Genomic DNA, 15,758 nt, shown 5'->3' on the forward strand with positions numbered 1-15,758 from the left:
TTTTGATTAGATATTGCAAAGCCGGCCTATAGCTGGCTTTGGGGCTTTTTTAACCCATCTGTTTTTTTTATTTACCACAGGAAGAAGAAAAGAACTTAAAGACGATTTTTAATACTTCAACTATTTTTGATTCTATTATATAGTAATTATACACATTATATACATATATTTATTAAATGTCAATTATTCCCCACAGGATAATTTCTTTGCACCTGATCTCTCTACTGGGTGACTTGAAATGTAGCTGAACTACAGGATGGTTTCTTTGTAGCTGACCTCTCTACAAGGTGATTTGTTTCTAGTTCATCTCTCTATAAAGTGGTTTGTTTGTAACTGAACTCTCTGCAAGGTAATTTGATTGTAGCCGAGCTTTCTACAGGCTTCTTTCTAGCTAATCTCTATATAGGGTAACTTGTTTGTACCATGAACTTTCTACAGAGTGGGTTCTTTGGAGCTGAACTCTCTACAAGGTGACTTGTTTTAGTTTATCTCTCTACAAGATGACTTCCTCTAGCTGATCTCTCTACAATGTGACTTGTATCTAGCTGAACTATCTACAGGATGATCTGTTTGTAACTGAAATCTCTACAGGGTGACTTGTTTCTAGCTGAACTCTCTACAGAGTGTGTTCTTTGTAGCTGAACTCTCTACAAGGTGACTTCTTCTAGCTGATCTCTCTATAGGGTGACCTGATCTCTCTGTATATAGTGACTTTTATCTAGCTGAACACTCTACAGGGTGATTTGTTTGTAGCTGAACTCTCTACAAGGTGACTTGCTTCTAGCTGATCTCTCTAGACGGTGACTTCTTCTAGCTGATCTCTCTAAAGGGTGACTTGTATAGCTGAACTATCTACAGGTGATCTGTTCATAGATGAACTCTCTACAGGGTGATTTGTTTGTAGCTGAACTCTCTACAGGATGGTTTCTTTGTAGCTGGTCTCTACAAGGTGACTTCTGCTACTACAGGGTGACTTGTAGCTATAGCTGAACTATCTACAGGATGATCTGTTTGTAGCTGAAATCTCTACAGGATGATTTGTTTGTAGCTGAATTCTCTACAGGATGACTTGTTTCTAGCTGATCTGTCTATAGGGTCACTTGTTTCTAGCTGAACTCTCTGTTCTTTGTAGCTGAACTCTCTACAAGATGACTTCTTCTAGCTGACCTCTCTATAGGGTGACCTGATCTCTCTGCAGGGTGACTTTTATCTTGCTGAACTCTCTACAGGGTGATTTGTTTGTATCAAAACTATCTACAGGGAGACTTTTTTATACCTGAACTTTCAACAGGGTGATTTGTTTGTAGTTGAACTCTCTACAGGGTAATCTGATCTCCCTACAGTGGGTGATTTGTTTGTAACTGATATCTCTACAGGTAGATTTGTTTGTAAGTGAACTCTTTGCAAGGTGATTTGTTTGTAGCTGATTTTTCTACAGGGTAATTTGTTTGTATAGCTTAACTTTCTACAAGGTGATTTATTGTAGCTGAACTCTCTACAGGGTGATGTGTTTTTAGCTGATCTTTCTACAGGGTGATTTGGTTGTAGCTGATCTCTCTACAGGGTGATTTGTTTGTAGCTGATCTCTCTACAGGGTGATTTGGTTGTAGCCGATCTCTCTACAATGGGTGATTTGTTTGTAACTGAAATCTCTACAGGTTGATTTGTTTGCAGCTGAAGTCTCTACAAGGTGTTTTGTTTGTAGCTGATCTCTCTACAGGATGGTTTCTTTGTCACTGAACTCTCTACAAGGTGACTTGCTTCTAGCTGATCTCTCTACAAGGTGACCTTCTCTAGCTAATCTCTCTACAGGTTGATTTGTTTGTAGCCGAACTCTCTACAGGGTGATTTGCTTGTAACTGAATTCCCTATATTGTGTCTAGTTTCTAGCTGATCTATCTACAGGGTGATTTGTTTTTAGCTGATCTCTCTACAGGTTGATTTGTTTGTAGCTGAACTCTCTACAGGGTGATTTGCTTGTAACTGAATTCCCTATATTGTGTCTAGTTTCTAGCTCATCTATCTACAGGGTGATTTGTTTGTAGCTGAACTCTCTACAGGGTGATTTATTTCTATCTGATCTCTCTACGGGATGGTTTCTTTGTCACTGAACTCTCTACAAGGTGACTCGTTTCTAGCTGATCTCTCTACAGGGTGATTTGTTTCTAGCTGATCTCTCTACAGGATGGTTTCTTTGTCACTGAACTCTCTACAAGGCAACTGTTTTCTAGCTGATCTCTCTACAAGGTGACTTCCTCTAGCTGATCTCTCTATAGGGTGACTTGTATCTAGCTGAACTATCTACAGGATAATCTGTTTGTTGCTGAAATCTCTACAGGGTGACTTGTTTCTAGCTGATCTCTCTATAGGGTAGCTTGTTTCTAGTTTAACTCTATACAGGGTGATCTGTCATAGTTGAACTCTCTACAGGTTTATTTGTTTGTAGCTGAAATCTCTTGTTTCAAACTGATCTCACTGTAGGGTAACTTGTTTGTAGCTGAACTCTCTACAGGATGGTTTCTTTGTAGCTGATCTCTCTACAGGGTGACTTGTTTCTAGCTGATCTCTCTACAGAGTGACTTGTTTCTAGCTAATTCCTGGATGACTTGTTTCTAGCTGATCTCTCTACACGGTGACTTGTTTCTAGTAACTCTCTATAGGGTTATCTGTTTGTAATTGAACCCTCTACAGGATGGTTTCTTTGTAGCTGATCTCTCTACAGGGTGACTTGTTTCTAGCTGATCTCTCTACAGGGTGAACTTGTTTCTGGCTGAACTCTCTACAGATGATTTGTTTGCAGCTGAACTCTCTACATGGTGGTTTCTTTGTAGCTGAACTCTCTACAAGGTGATTTCTTCTAGCTGATTTCTCTACAGGGTGATCTGTAGCTGAACTTTCTACAGGGTGATTTGTTTGCAGCTGAACTCTTTATACGATGGTTTCTTTGTATGTACAAGGTAACTTCTTCTAGCTGATCTCTCTATAGGGTGACTTGTTTGTAGCTGAACTATCTGCAGGGTGATTTGTTTGTAGTTGAACTCTCTACAAGGTGATCCTTCTAGCTGATCTCTCTACAGGATGACTTTTTCTAGCTGAACTCTCTACAGGGTGATCTGTTCATAGCTGCACTCTCTACAGGGTGATATGTTTGCAGCTGAACTCTCTACATGGTGGTTTTTTTGTAACTAAACTATCTATAAGGTGATGTCTTGTAGCTGATCTCTCTACTGGATGACTAATTGTTTCTAGCTGATCTCAATATAGAGTTAAAACTTTCTCTATAGAGTTATAACATGTTTGTATAGCTGAACTCTTTACAGAGTGGTTTTTTGATTGGTTGCTGAACTCTCCAGCTACACGGTGACTTGTTTGTACTACAGAATGACTTGTTTGTAGCTGAACTCTCTACAGAGTGAGTTACTTGTAGCTGAACATGACTTGTTTGTAGCTGATCAAGATGAACTCTCTACTGGGTAGCTTTTTTGTAGCTGAACCCTTTACGCAGTGATTTGTCTGTAGCTGAATTCTCTACAGAGTGACTTGTTGTAGCTGAACTCTCTACAAGGTGACTTGTTTATCGCTGAATTCTCTTCAGTGTGACTTATAATGTTCTGAATCTCTACAGCAACATATTTGTAGCTGAATTCTCTACAGAGTGACTTGCTTGTAGCTGAATTGTCTATAAGATTAACTGTATGTAGCTGAACTCCCTACAGAATAACTTGCAATGTAATATAATTCTATAATGGAGTAAGTTATAAACGTAGCTGAATGCTTTATTAGGGTGACTGTTCTATTAGAGTATCTCGATCTCGCATATGCTACACGTAGTTGGCTGTGGAATCATAACCCAGTGGTTTGTAATCCGATTCTTCTGTACTACTGCATGGACTTTCTATGATAATTATTCCAGCCACACACCGATTTTCAGCTCACTACTCTAAGCGGTTTACCTGGTAGACGTGAAAACTATTAGTTTTTTATTCATAAAAATCGATCGTGTAATTGTGACACAGGTTGGGTTTTGTGTTGTATTTCGATGGCATTTAACTGGATTCCTTTCAAACCACAAAAAGGCACTCCTACGATAGTTACTCCATCTACATAGCAATTTTCAGCTCATTCCTTCAAGCGGTTTACCCTGTGGGCGTGACAGACCTTCGACCTTATTTTACGCAAATAATAGGTCATAACTCCGTGAATGTTCATCGGATTCCTACCAAACTGGGTACTGAGGTTCGCCTTAATGAGCCCTTGCCAAATTTCAGCCCGATTGGAGCACGCATTCGTGTTTTATTTCGGATTTTGCAAAGTGTGCGAAAAGAAGAAGAAAAAAACGAAGAAACAAAACCCAAACTTTGGCCGCTCGTATCTCGGAAATGGCTGGAGCGATTTTCTTCAAATTTGGAATGTGGACTCCCCTACCTAGCCGGCACTTCTGTAGCAACTTTGGTTTCAATCGGTTGAGGAATCACGGAGCTACAAAGGTGTGAAAATCGCGTTTACTTTCTTCTTGTAAATATACTCACGGTGTGGCGCGCCGGCTTCTTGGGCCGCACGACACACTACCGTGTGTCTTGATATTTATAATCTACTTAGCCAAGTGTACCATCTGGTAAAGTTTCAGCCTCATATGCCAATAACTTTCAGAGTTACAGCCCTACAAAGTAGCAACAACAGAAAAATCAATTTGTACAGTAAGCATACCTTTTAGTGCCTTTCTCCATTGCATAAAAAGGTGAAATGCATGAAGAAAATTGATCCCGTATGATTGCTTTGACGTAACATAAACAAACTCTCATAATGCATATCCTTGGGTCTACTGCAACGAAACACAGATTTTCCAATAGGCAAATATGATGATATCCAGGTTTTATTGTTAGTCCCTTCTTTCACTATGAAAAAGACGTTTATAAATTTTACAGAATTTTTTCAATAATATGCAAATATTTCTTCGGGGGTTACTATTCAGTGGACTGGACTACTGGACTGGAACACTGGACTGGACTACTGGACTGACATATTTTTGGTTTTTACACATTCTGAGGTTGGTTTTATTGAGTCTTGCTAGTAAGAACCCTTTGGGTACCTGCAGCCCACTTCTCAATACTGAAGACAAACAATGGAATATGCGAAAACTGTCTCTTAATATTTTCGCTACTGTTCATTATGCCACTATACAACACTTATTCCTTACCTGGTGTGTAGTAATGCTGCAGGCAGTGCAGGGAAATGAATATGACAGCAATAGTTAACCAGCGATCGACTAGCCAGTAGACAACCTTTCGAGATATCCTTGGCCAGACCTCTCTAGTCAGTGCAGGGACTTACCAATTAGAGATTTTTCAGCATGGGCACTTATAATCTTTATTTGATAAGCCCCTACACTGAAACAGCGAGACTAGTGAGAGCAAGACTAATGAGACTAGCTTGCTCCTCAAGCTTGCTCCTCAAGCTTGCTCCTCAAGCTTGCTCTAAGGATATATCTTGAAGGATATTGTCTACTGGCTAGTTGATTGCTGGTTAACTATTGCTGTCACGTTCACTGCCGGAATTCCCTGCACTGCCTGCAGCATTACTACACACCAGGTAAGGAATAAGTGTTGTATAGTGGCATAATGAACAGTAGCGAAATTATTAAGAGACAGTTTTCGCATATTCCACTGTTTGTCTTCAGTGTTTAGAAGCGTTTAGAAGTGGGCTGCAGGTGCCCAAAGAGTTCTTACTAGCAAGACTCCGTAAATCCAACCATAGAATGTGCAAAAACCAAAAATATGTCAGTCCAGTAGTCCAGTCCAGTGTTCCAGTCCAGTAGTCCAGTCCACTGAATAGTGACGCCCTATTTCTTCCATTGTATTCAATGCTTTATACTGTAAATTTTGGCTTGCACGATTGTGCCGGGTTTTTGCAGATCCGGTCACAATTTTGAAAAACGAAAATGAACAAGCAAGTGTAAGCAAAAATTGGAAATTTAGGAGGGATCATAAAAAGCATAAAACAAGGTAGATATATGTGCTTCTGCAGTTAGACATTTAATCATTTAATCCCTACTTCAGTCATGGATATACTACTGATAGGTTGTACGTGACTTAAGTAGGAATTAGATGTTTACTAGTATAGCTGCAGGTGTACATAGATGATAAATTGTTACATTGCTTTTAATTATATATATGATCCCTACTGAATTGTAGATTTCCAAAGAGTTTTCTTGATATAGAAAATGTTATTTACTCACCAGTAGCAGTCACAGGTGATGTAATCACAGAAACATTAAAGTCATGGCTTGCTGTTCCTCCGAGTAGATCTATGCTCACTATTATGTAACCAGATTCTTCTGTTCCAAAATATTTAGTGTCATTAAACTGAACAGTCAACTCTATTAGAGTAATCACATAATAATACATACAACATACTAGTACATCATTACCTTCATCATCAATGATAGTAATAGTGAAGGAATGGTCACCATTAATAGTCACTGGAAGACAACCAGACTGTAGATCAACAGTCAGAGATAATGTTTTATTTTTTTCTTGTACTGTATTATCAATGATATCCACACTAAATGAGACAGACAGTTCTCCACTAGGGATGGTAACAGTTAGTGGTGATGATATTCTGTAATCTGATCCGGCTACCCAAAATATGATGACTTCAGTGTACCATTAAATATAGCATATATTACCTGTAGCAGTAATGTCTGTGATGGTGATCATGATAGGAATATCATGGGAAGTTATAGCACCAAGTGTGAACTCCATGTTAAATGAACCACCAGATTCCTGTACTGTACATGGTTGTTCTTCAGTAAACATTACGTCAACTGCTGCCACTAAATGTGCATAAATAGCACATGCATATTTATCCACTAGCTTTATACATACACACACACACACACACACACACACACACACACACACACACACACACACACACACACACACACACACACACACACATGTAATAGCAGTAACACGGGCAAGAGGGCATACCAGGCAAAGCCCGAATGCCCGTGTTACAGCTAATATGTGACCAGATTTTACAAAACCGATCCAAATCGCACATCAGGCAAAATCAAACTAACACTACCAGTGGATAGCTACACTATCGTACTACTAGTTTTGACCCTCAGTACTACTCAAACTACTCGAGGCTGGTTTTAACAGATGTCTTTTCTGGGTGATGTGGAGAGCTCAAATGGTGGTTTCTGGCATTGTGAGGACCTAGCTTGGCAAGAATCAGTGGTTTACTGGTTGATGGCCTGTTAATGTTGGCCAGACGTTTTTTCTGTTGATTTTGCTACATATCAGCCACTAAGAAGCCAGCACAGCCCTGTAATCTCGTGTCCGGACTCCAATCGTCCATTTTGAAGTCTATCTCTTGCCCTCCCCACCACCCCTTTGTGAGCACTCGTGATACTACTTCGCTCGTCCAACTGCTCAGATTTTCTATCTTATTTGGCAGGAAACTCTGCAAGCAGCTACAAGCAGTGCATGCCCCCAGAAAAGTTTTGAAAATTAGGCCCTTTAAGATTAAATCTAAGAGTTGTTTATGGTACTGTATTATTCAGTTGATTGTATTAGGGTGGCTGCTCTATTAGAGTACTTCGGTCTTAAATTGTTTTCTGCTAAATACATATACCATCTACCTTCTGAAATTGAATTGGAGGTTGGCTTTAACAGTTTATTAGAATGGCCACTATTAGTGAATAACTATTTCCTTGGGTACATGGTGTATTAGGGTGACTGTCCTATTAGAGTATCTTGATTCTGATGTTTTGTAGTGTACAATTGCTGGTGCCCATGCTCAGACCTGGGTTTTGGCTACACTCCAGTGCATAGCTACCACAAACACACACAAATTTTGCAACAAATAAACGTACGTTAGTGTTTGTCACAGCTAATGCATCTAGAAATGCAAGTAGTCATGAAACTTTGCCAGTTAGTTGACAAGTAGCAGTACATAAAAATCGTTAAACTAATTTCACTTACATGTGTGTATTTCCTAAAAATGTAGAACAGCTTACCAACACATGAATTCCAATATATTGGTTCAATATTATGTGTGTGCCTGTAAATGGAAGCCCTATACTTATGGTGGAGAATCTTGACTGAAGGCCTATGGTAAAGGAGGATAGCTAAAAGGTATGACAATATCAACTGCACTGTATTTGTATCAATATGGAAATAGTTTCTTCTTAAGTGAATTTGAAATGTTTCTGTGAAAGAATTAGGGCTGTAGTTGTAGCCAGTTTTCCACTACGCTTGATGAACGCATCAGTTAGTCAGCAGAAAATTCCATTGAATATTTTTTTTAAATTCTGTAGCAACTTGACGAAAATGTTTTGGCTGAAGGCACTTTGGGCTCGATTTTACCCAACCAGTGCTGTAATGTCATTGTGAGGAGAACATTCCCACACCTTCATCATCCCTATACAGTGTACTTTATGATGTCAACACAACAATGCTGAGCTAGCCAAACTAACAGCCTACTACTGAACTAACAATTAAATAGCATTTAACTAAACCTAGTAAACAAAACCGCCACTGTACATTAAACATCACCCTACGTATGTATGGGTTTTCACATAGCAAGAAACACACAACTACCTTACCATCATCATTGATGATAATTACTTGAGCATTATTGCCACTAGCCAGTCCACACCAAGATCTAGGGGAGATGATCACGTCGAACACTTCGGTACATTCAACAACATCATCATCATTCAAGTTTATATCAAATGAGAGTAACTGAGAGGCATTTCTAGCAACTGGTACTGTGACACTTTGTAGTGTATAGTCGTCTCCTACTGTGTTGTTACGGGATGTAAAATGTTTACACCATCACATATAAATTTACCTGTTGTATTTACATCCATTAAGGTAACAATCAAGTTGAATGCTTCAGGGGTTGGCTGACTTAATCTGATTGTGGGTGATAGTGACCCAACATTTTCATTAATAATGTATAATGGTGGATCAAACATCATCTCAACTGTAAATTGACAATGTTAAACTATCCATTAGCACAGTACTAACCTGTTGAGTCAATGATTACTCCAGTAGCCATTGATGGATGACCCAATTCAACTATCACATCATTACGTGATACTGATACTATTGATAAACTGAGGTTAAATATCTCAGTTCCTTCAACTAGTTTATCACAAGTCACTGGTACATTGACCATTTTCTGATTTTCTCCAGAATTAAATGTGACCATTATTGAGGTGGATTCAAAGTCAATACCAGATCCTAAGTAACATAATTAACAATTAACACAACAGCCATGTGTACACTAAATAGTAAAAGCCTTACCATACACTAATAGTACGATACGCTCATTAAATTTGTCACTGAAATATTTTACATTGTGAAAAATGTCTTCACATTTTTGTATCAAATCTAGCATTGGAAATAGAATAATATTTCTCAAAAGCAAACATTTAAAAGTTGCAAAAAATGATTTTCATTCTGTCTCTCTGCTTACCTGCACGAAGTGATAGAAATTGGATGATGCATTGTACAACCCAGGGGGTGTACATGATAATAACATTCTCTTATGGGCATGAGATTTTGGGTTCTAACAAATGTCCACTCCCTGCCTTTATTTTCATTTACGTACAATTATTTTGTTGTCATCTTTTGTGAGGAACCACACTGATGCAGTAACCAACACTTCCTTGTAGATGTATAATACAGAAAACACAAGAAGTGTTTTGCTACATTATTACACGAGGAGTGGATAGCTTCACTTATATCAATTTGCAAATGTTCAGCACCATTATACCATCTCTCTTAACAACTTATCAGGTTAAATAGCTTAACCTGAGACCAGGCAGATAGATCAAAATACCCTAACAAAGTATATACCCTAATACAACAGTCAGGAGATTGTTGCAGTAGAAGTCAAATGCTTTAGTATGATTTGAACTGACAGTGCATTCTTAATTACAGAACTTTTTCCAGTGGATTAATCAGGTAGAGTTGATTATTGCAACTCACAGATACTTAATGCCAACTGTAGTAGTACTCCAAGCTTAATATAAGTTACACAGTGCATCATAACCTGCAAAGATAATCAAATTGAGGCGTACTGATATGAGTTTTTGGCATGTACCGACATCCGATATTGATGCCACCAAAAAAGCCAATAACTGATAGTTGATCCGATATTTGCATTGCAGCTAGTTTTAAGCAAACAAAAGTGTACATTTACATACCCTACAACATAACAATAACAACAATAACATGTGCATGTATTCATTGCTATACTCTGCCAGTGGTGGTACACTGGATTTCAAGTTCGTTGTCCTATTTAAAGTAGTGCATGCGTATGGTGTGAGCATTTGAATGACTGTCACTGACAGCCATCTTTACATAAATGAAACACATGCACAAGTTTGAATAGGACAACGGACTTGAAATCCGGGATATACAGCTTGGGTTTCTATTGTGAAATTAGGCATCCACAAACATTTTTATGTATACTGCTACCATGAAACCTTAAACAGATATTTCTGCATTACTTTGCATTTTAATGGCTTGTGAGAAAGTTGATACAGCAAGTTTCCTTGGTTATCAGGTACTCTATAACTGCTTCATTTGTAAAGACTGTAATAAGCTTACAGGGGTGGATCCAGGCTTTGGAAAGGGGAGGGGGTGCACCAAGGTAGTAGGTATATATGGAGTAGGGGGTTTTACACCCCCACCCCCCCCCCCCCCCCCCCAAAGCCAGAGCTATTCCACACATCTTGGGACAGAAAATTTTGATGTAGAGTGGTTTTATGCACAAATGTCTAAATCATACTGCTTTAAGTGCCCAAGAGTTGTATAGGGATAAGTGACAGTCATGAGATTGCTATACATTATGAGCCTAAAGATTGACATACACAAGACCATGTGCATTTCATTTGCAAAATATTCTTAGCAAGTTAAGTGTGCCCGTGCATGCATATGCTAGTTCCATATTCAGCAACTATGGAGGATTAGTCAATATAATATAGTGTTATGTGTGGTGACTGTTCTATTAGAATTGTGTGTATTATATGGCTTCTCGTAGTGTAGCGCTTGTTGTAGAGTGATCAATAAACCACTGACAGAAGAGCCACATGGATATAACATAGAAAACCAACACATAATCCATTTATGTACAAACTATTGCTACTGTATAAATATCAGTAGTGATATCAGTCCTCCTGCTGTTCTGTACCGATACCGATATTGGTAAAAATTACCATATCGGTGGCCGATATTTTAACCGATCTGATTATCGGTACACCTCTTACAACAAATTAACCAATGCTTCCAAGTTGGGAGCATACTACAAGACAAAACTGCTGCTGAATGGCAGATAATAGCAAAGTTTGTGCAGTACAATAATCACATAACATAACATCCTGAACCTACACACTACATAGTGCTCTATTAAAAAATATACAACACTACTAGATATAATGCAATAAGTGAAGCACCTGTTGCTGATCTAGATGAAAACTCTGACACCACTACTTTGATATCAATTAAGAGGTTTGCTATTTCATAATATGATAAAATAATCTCAGTAGTAACAAAACCAGCTGCTTCTGAACCAGTAAAGTTGTTACTAGTAAAATTAACCAGCAGACCTGTTGCAACAATAAATTGACTAACATTCCAATTTAACCAACATTGTGACCTGTTGTATCAATAATCTGACCAATAGCTGTGGTAATACTCCCTGATTCAATGCCACTTGGTGATGAAGGAATCAAAGTAAAACTAAGGTCAAATGTTTCTAATCCTTCGCCAATATTATCTTTGGTCACTGGTACATCAACTGTAGTACTAGTAGTTCCAGCAGTGAAGGTGGCAGTGATAGGAGTAGAAGTGTAGTCCACTCCATTACCTGATCAATAACACTAAATAAATAGTCAGTTTAACACAAAACATCTCTTACCCTCAGCTGATATTGGTGACTGGTCAGATGGTATCACAGTCACACTAATGTTACTGTCTGATGTACCTCCTTCTAACAACAAAGTTACAGAAATTTTACCGATTGACTCAGAAGCAGAGAACGTTGATTGAGAGAACTGCATCACCAAAACTGCAAAATAGTCCACACACATTATTAGATTGTTTCAGACCTTTTTTACTTTCATCATTGATTTTATATTCTATATGTGAATTACAGTAGAATGTCACAATTCCACTTCCAACATTTACAGACTTTAGTCTTCTCAAAGGTCTCTAGCACAATATAGATCAGGTTTGTCATGTCATTATCAAGCACGATTCATCTACTACTATTCCTCACAGATCTCCACTTTGGGTGAAAGTTTAGACTGTTAACTGTCCCTTAAATTTTTTTTAGGCCTTGTGCCTTCAAATCTTCAAATACCATTCCTATCCATATTGAACCCTAGCAAGAAATTTTCAGCTAGAAGTTTTCATTTCAATTAACTAAGGCTACACAGCTTGATTTTCTTAATAGTCAAGGTCACTTTGGTCTGAGACATACCTTTTTATTAACTGTAGCAGTTGCAAATCATGCATCATGGTTTTACCTTTGTCATCCTGTTTCTACTACTGCATAGCTAGGTGTGTTGATGCACCATTAGCATGCTATACTGCTTTTACTATATCACAAAAATTGTCCATGATTTCTATAGTAACTGGATTGATTGTAGGGGTGTTTCTTGTACTGCTCTTCATTTGAAACACTATATATAATGAGCATCACTATAATTTGCTTCGTATTTTAGTAATTGATAGTTAGGGTGTGCATTTGCTCACATTTCAATCACCATTACTAGGTAATACAATTTTGATACTACTCCATGATACACTACATCTGGACTTACTATCATCATCCATTATAGTGACTGTTGTCTGGGTTTGACCACTAGCAGATGCACGGTTTATTAGCAATGTTGTAATGCTGACAATATTAAGATGGAAATCCTCATCATCTTCTAAAATATTATCATCAATTATTGGAACATCAAATGGAACACTGATCACTCCAGCAGGAAATGTGACAGTGTATGGTCCAGAATCATAATCAACACCTTCTCCTGTGTAAGACAACATTAATTCATATATACTTACATCCTATCTTACCAATAGCTGATATGTTAGTGTCCATCACTTCCACAGTAATAACAGTTGATGAAGGGTTACTGAGAACAAGCACCAGATGTGCTGGCCCAGTACCCTCATTGTGATTGTAGGATGGTTGACTGAAACTTACCACAGTTACTACATAGAACAGTATGATAAAAAAATAATTCACATGAATAGCTAAATAACCAGGTCGGCATTACTGACCCATTTACAACCCTGAATGATTTTACTATAGTACACTAGCATTTTCAATTTAAAAATGAAATAGGGATTCAAGTGATAGAAAGTACTGAACAAGAGCAGTTGGCACATGTTGCCATCTGACCCTACAATATTTTTGTACAATCAATCTTAATACTGTAATCTTGCATCTGGTGTTGTAAAGCAATAATAAATAAATAAATGAATAAATAAATAAATAAACAAATAAATAGATGAATGATGGCATTACAGCATAGCGCGGTGACAAAGTACCTACATTGGCAAGTCATAATGATGATTGTGATCAATGCCAAAGTAGGGATTGTAACATAAGGACTATCATGTGACTATGTCTATGCGCATTCCTGTGTAAACACGCCTGGCCCTCTTGTAGTATAAAGCATGTATGAATTGACATATAATGAGTATTACTCATACATAGTGTCAGAAGTGGATTAGTCACCACAGAGTGACTGGTAATAGCCACAAAGGAAGCCTGAATCTATGGAAAAGGAGGCAGGTTCACTAGTCGTGACTCAGCAAGGCCATGTCATGTCAGATAATGCCAGGTTACTCTCAAAGGAGAGCAGTCTATGCAGATGAGTCCAGGTGGGAGACCAGACTGCAAAGTAAGAAGCCGACTGAGAACATTTAGCCTGAGGTGCCTGCTGAAGATTGCTCAGTACACTGTCGCCTTGAAGGCTAAAGAACAGGATCACCTAACCAGCAAGTCAGAGCTGTTGGCACACACAAGGATACCCTTAATGGAGAGCAGTCTATTCAATAGTACTCAGTCAAGTCCAGGTTCAACTGAGAACACTGAGCATGCTAAAGATGAGAAGAGAAAGTCACCCCAAGGAAGGGCACACAAGGTTACTTGAGAGCAGTCAAGACTCAGTCGAGTCAATGTGGGAGACCAGACCAAAAAGTAAGACGTCAACTGAGAATACTTAGCCTGCAGTACCTACTGAAGATGAGAAGATAAAGTCACCCAAGGAAGGGAGATGTGATATAAGGACTATCATATGACTATGTCTGTAAACATACCTGGCCTTCTTGTAGTACAAAAACACATATGAGCTGACATATAATCAGTATGTTCACAAGGAACACTACATGGTGTCAGAAGTGGGTTATACTCTCCAAGGAGAGTATATTCACAAGAAACACCACAGAGAATTTCTCACCAAGCTATGGTGTAATTCTATCATTCATCTCTTGTTTTTCAGTACTTTTCTTGGATCCCTACTTCATTATCAAATTTACAATTTTATACTAGTTTGTTTAGTTTTTTGTTGTAGCATATAGTTATACACATGTAACCGTTCTATTAGGGTGACTGCTGTATTAGAGTGACTGTTCTATTCGCGTTTGATGTGAAATGGACTAATACTATTCTGTAAAGGTGATTGTTGTCACGTAAGATGTTTCTAGGCTTCTTTTAAAGGCAGATTTTAAGTGGCAAATGCCAATCCTACTTAAGGCCAACATATGTTAATACCTTGTTTTCGTCACCTGCTGGCGTCCAGTTTTGTCACCCGCATTGGTAATTATTATTGTACTTGGTATTTATAAATAATTAAAAACATGGAAATTATTTGTAATTTGTGTGCCTCCAGCATTTGTCTATGAAGTTAGCATATCTTAGCACACAAATATGATTGTTTATTGGAGTTTCACAAGCAAAGCCAATCGTTTTGCAGGTTGTTTGAGCCTACAGATGGTTCATTTCTCTTCACTGAGGCAGCCAGCTGGCTATCTGCGATACTTGTTCTGCAGTGTTTTGATGATTTTCAAAAATAATAAATTTTAATTATTAATAATAATAGCCGCATACCCGCACTAGTTGAATTTCTTTTGGGAACAAGAAACAAGGAATTAATAAGTGTTGATCTAAACAGTACTACCACACTGTTTCATTATGGTTATCATTACAGGAGTAATGATTTGAGATGAACAATTCTACATGTAATATCGAATGCCACTCACTATCATTATCAATAATAGTCACTGTAACTTCACTAAAATTATCAGCAGTAAATCTATTAGGTAGTGAGGATGATACGATAGTGAGACCAAACTGTTCATTTTGTTCCAATATAATATCATCAATTATTGGAACATCAAATGGAACACTGGTCACTCCAGCAGGAAACATGACAGTGTATGGTCCAGAATCATAATCAACAGCTCCTGTAGAAAATATTTTTTACTGATAATAAATACATATTATATTGAAATCTTACCAATTTATTGCGACCCAATTTGCAAAATGCTGACTATTTTGCAAATTTATAATTATGCAAATGTACAGTATTTGCAAAATTATCAATTAGTTATAGCTTGCCAGTGGATAAAGCTACATCCATGACCTTTCACCAATGATACAGCTACATACATTGGCATCTACTGAATTGTACTAGTATAGTACAAGCATACCACCTGCGA

General features: G+C 38.0%; 1 protein-coding gene across 1 annotated transcript in view; it reads right to left on the reverse strand.

The window, feature by feature from the left end:
* The window catches only part of LOC136256021 (uncharacterized), a 54,453-nt gene that overhangs the window by 24,549 nt on the left and 14,146 nt on the right, over positions 1-15,758 (reverse strand). The window contains exons 9-20 of the mRNA XM_066048932.1: positions 15,300-15,503; positions 13,107-13,244; positions 12,848-13,060; positions 11,941-12,090; positions 11,680-11,889; positions 11,477-11,629; positions 9,042-9,257; positions 8,863-8,997; positions 8,615-8,812; positions 6,686-6,832; positions 6,428-6,634; positions 6,236-6,376 (exon numbers count right to left, since the gene is read on the reverse strand). Of these exons, the coding sequence (XP_065905004.1) occupies positions 6,236-6,376; positions 6,428-6,634; positions 6,686-6,832; positions 8,615-8,812; positions 8,863-8,997; positions 9,042-9,257; positions 11,477-11,629; positions 11,680-11,889; positions 11,941-12,090; positions 12,848-13,060; positions 13,107-13,244; positions 15,300-15,503 (2,112 nt within the window). The remainder of the gene's footprint in view (positions 1-6,235; positions 6,377-6,427; positions 6,635-6,685; positions 6,833-8,614; positions 8,813-8,862; positions 8,998-9,041; positions 9,258-11,476; positions 11,630-11,679; positions 11,890-11,940; positions 12,091-12,847; positions 13,061-13,106; positions 13,245-15,299; positions 15,504-15,758) is intronic.

This window comes from Dysidea avara, chromosome 5, assembly GCF_963678975.1.
Source record: "Dysidea avara chromosome 5, odDysAvar1.4, whole genome shotgun sequence".
NCBI lineage: Eukaryota > Metazoa > Porifera > Demospongiae > Dictyoceratida > Dysideidae > Dysidea > Dysidea avara.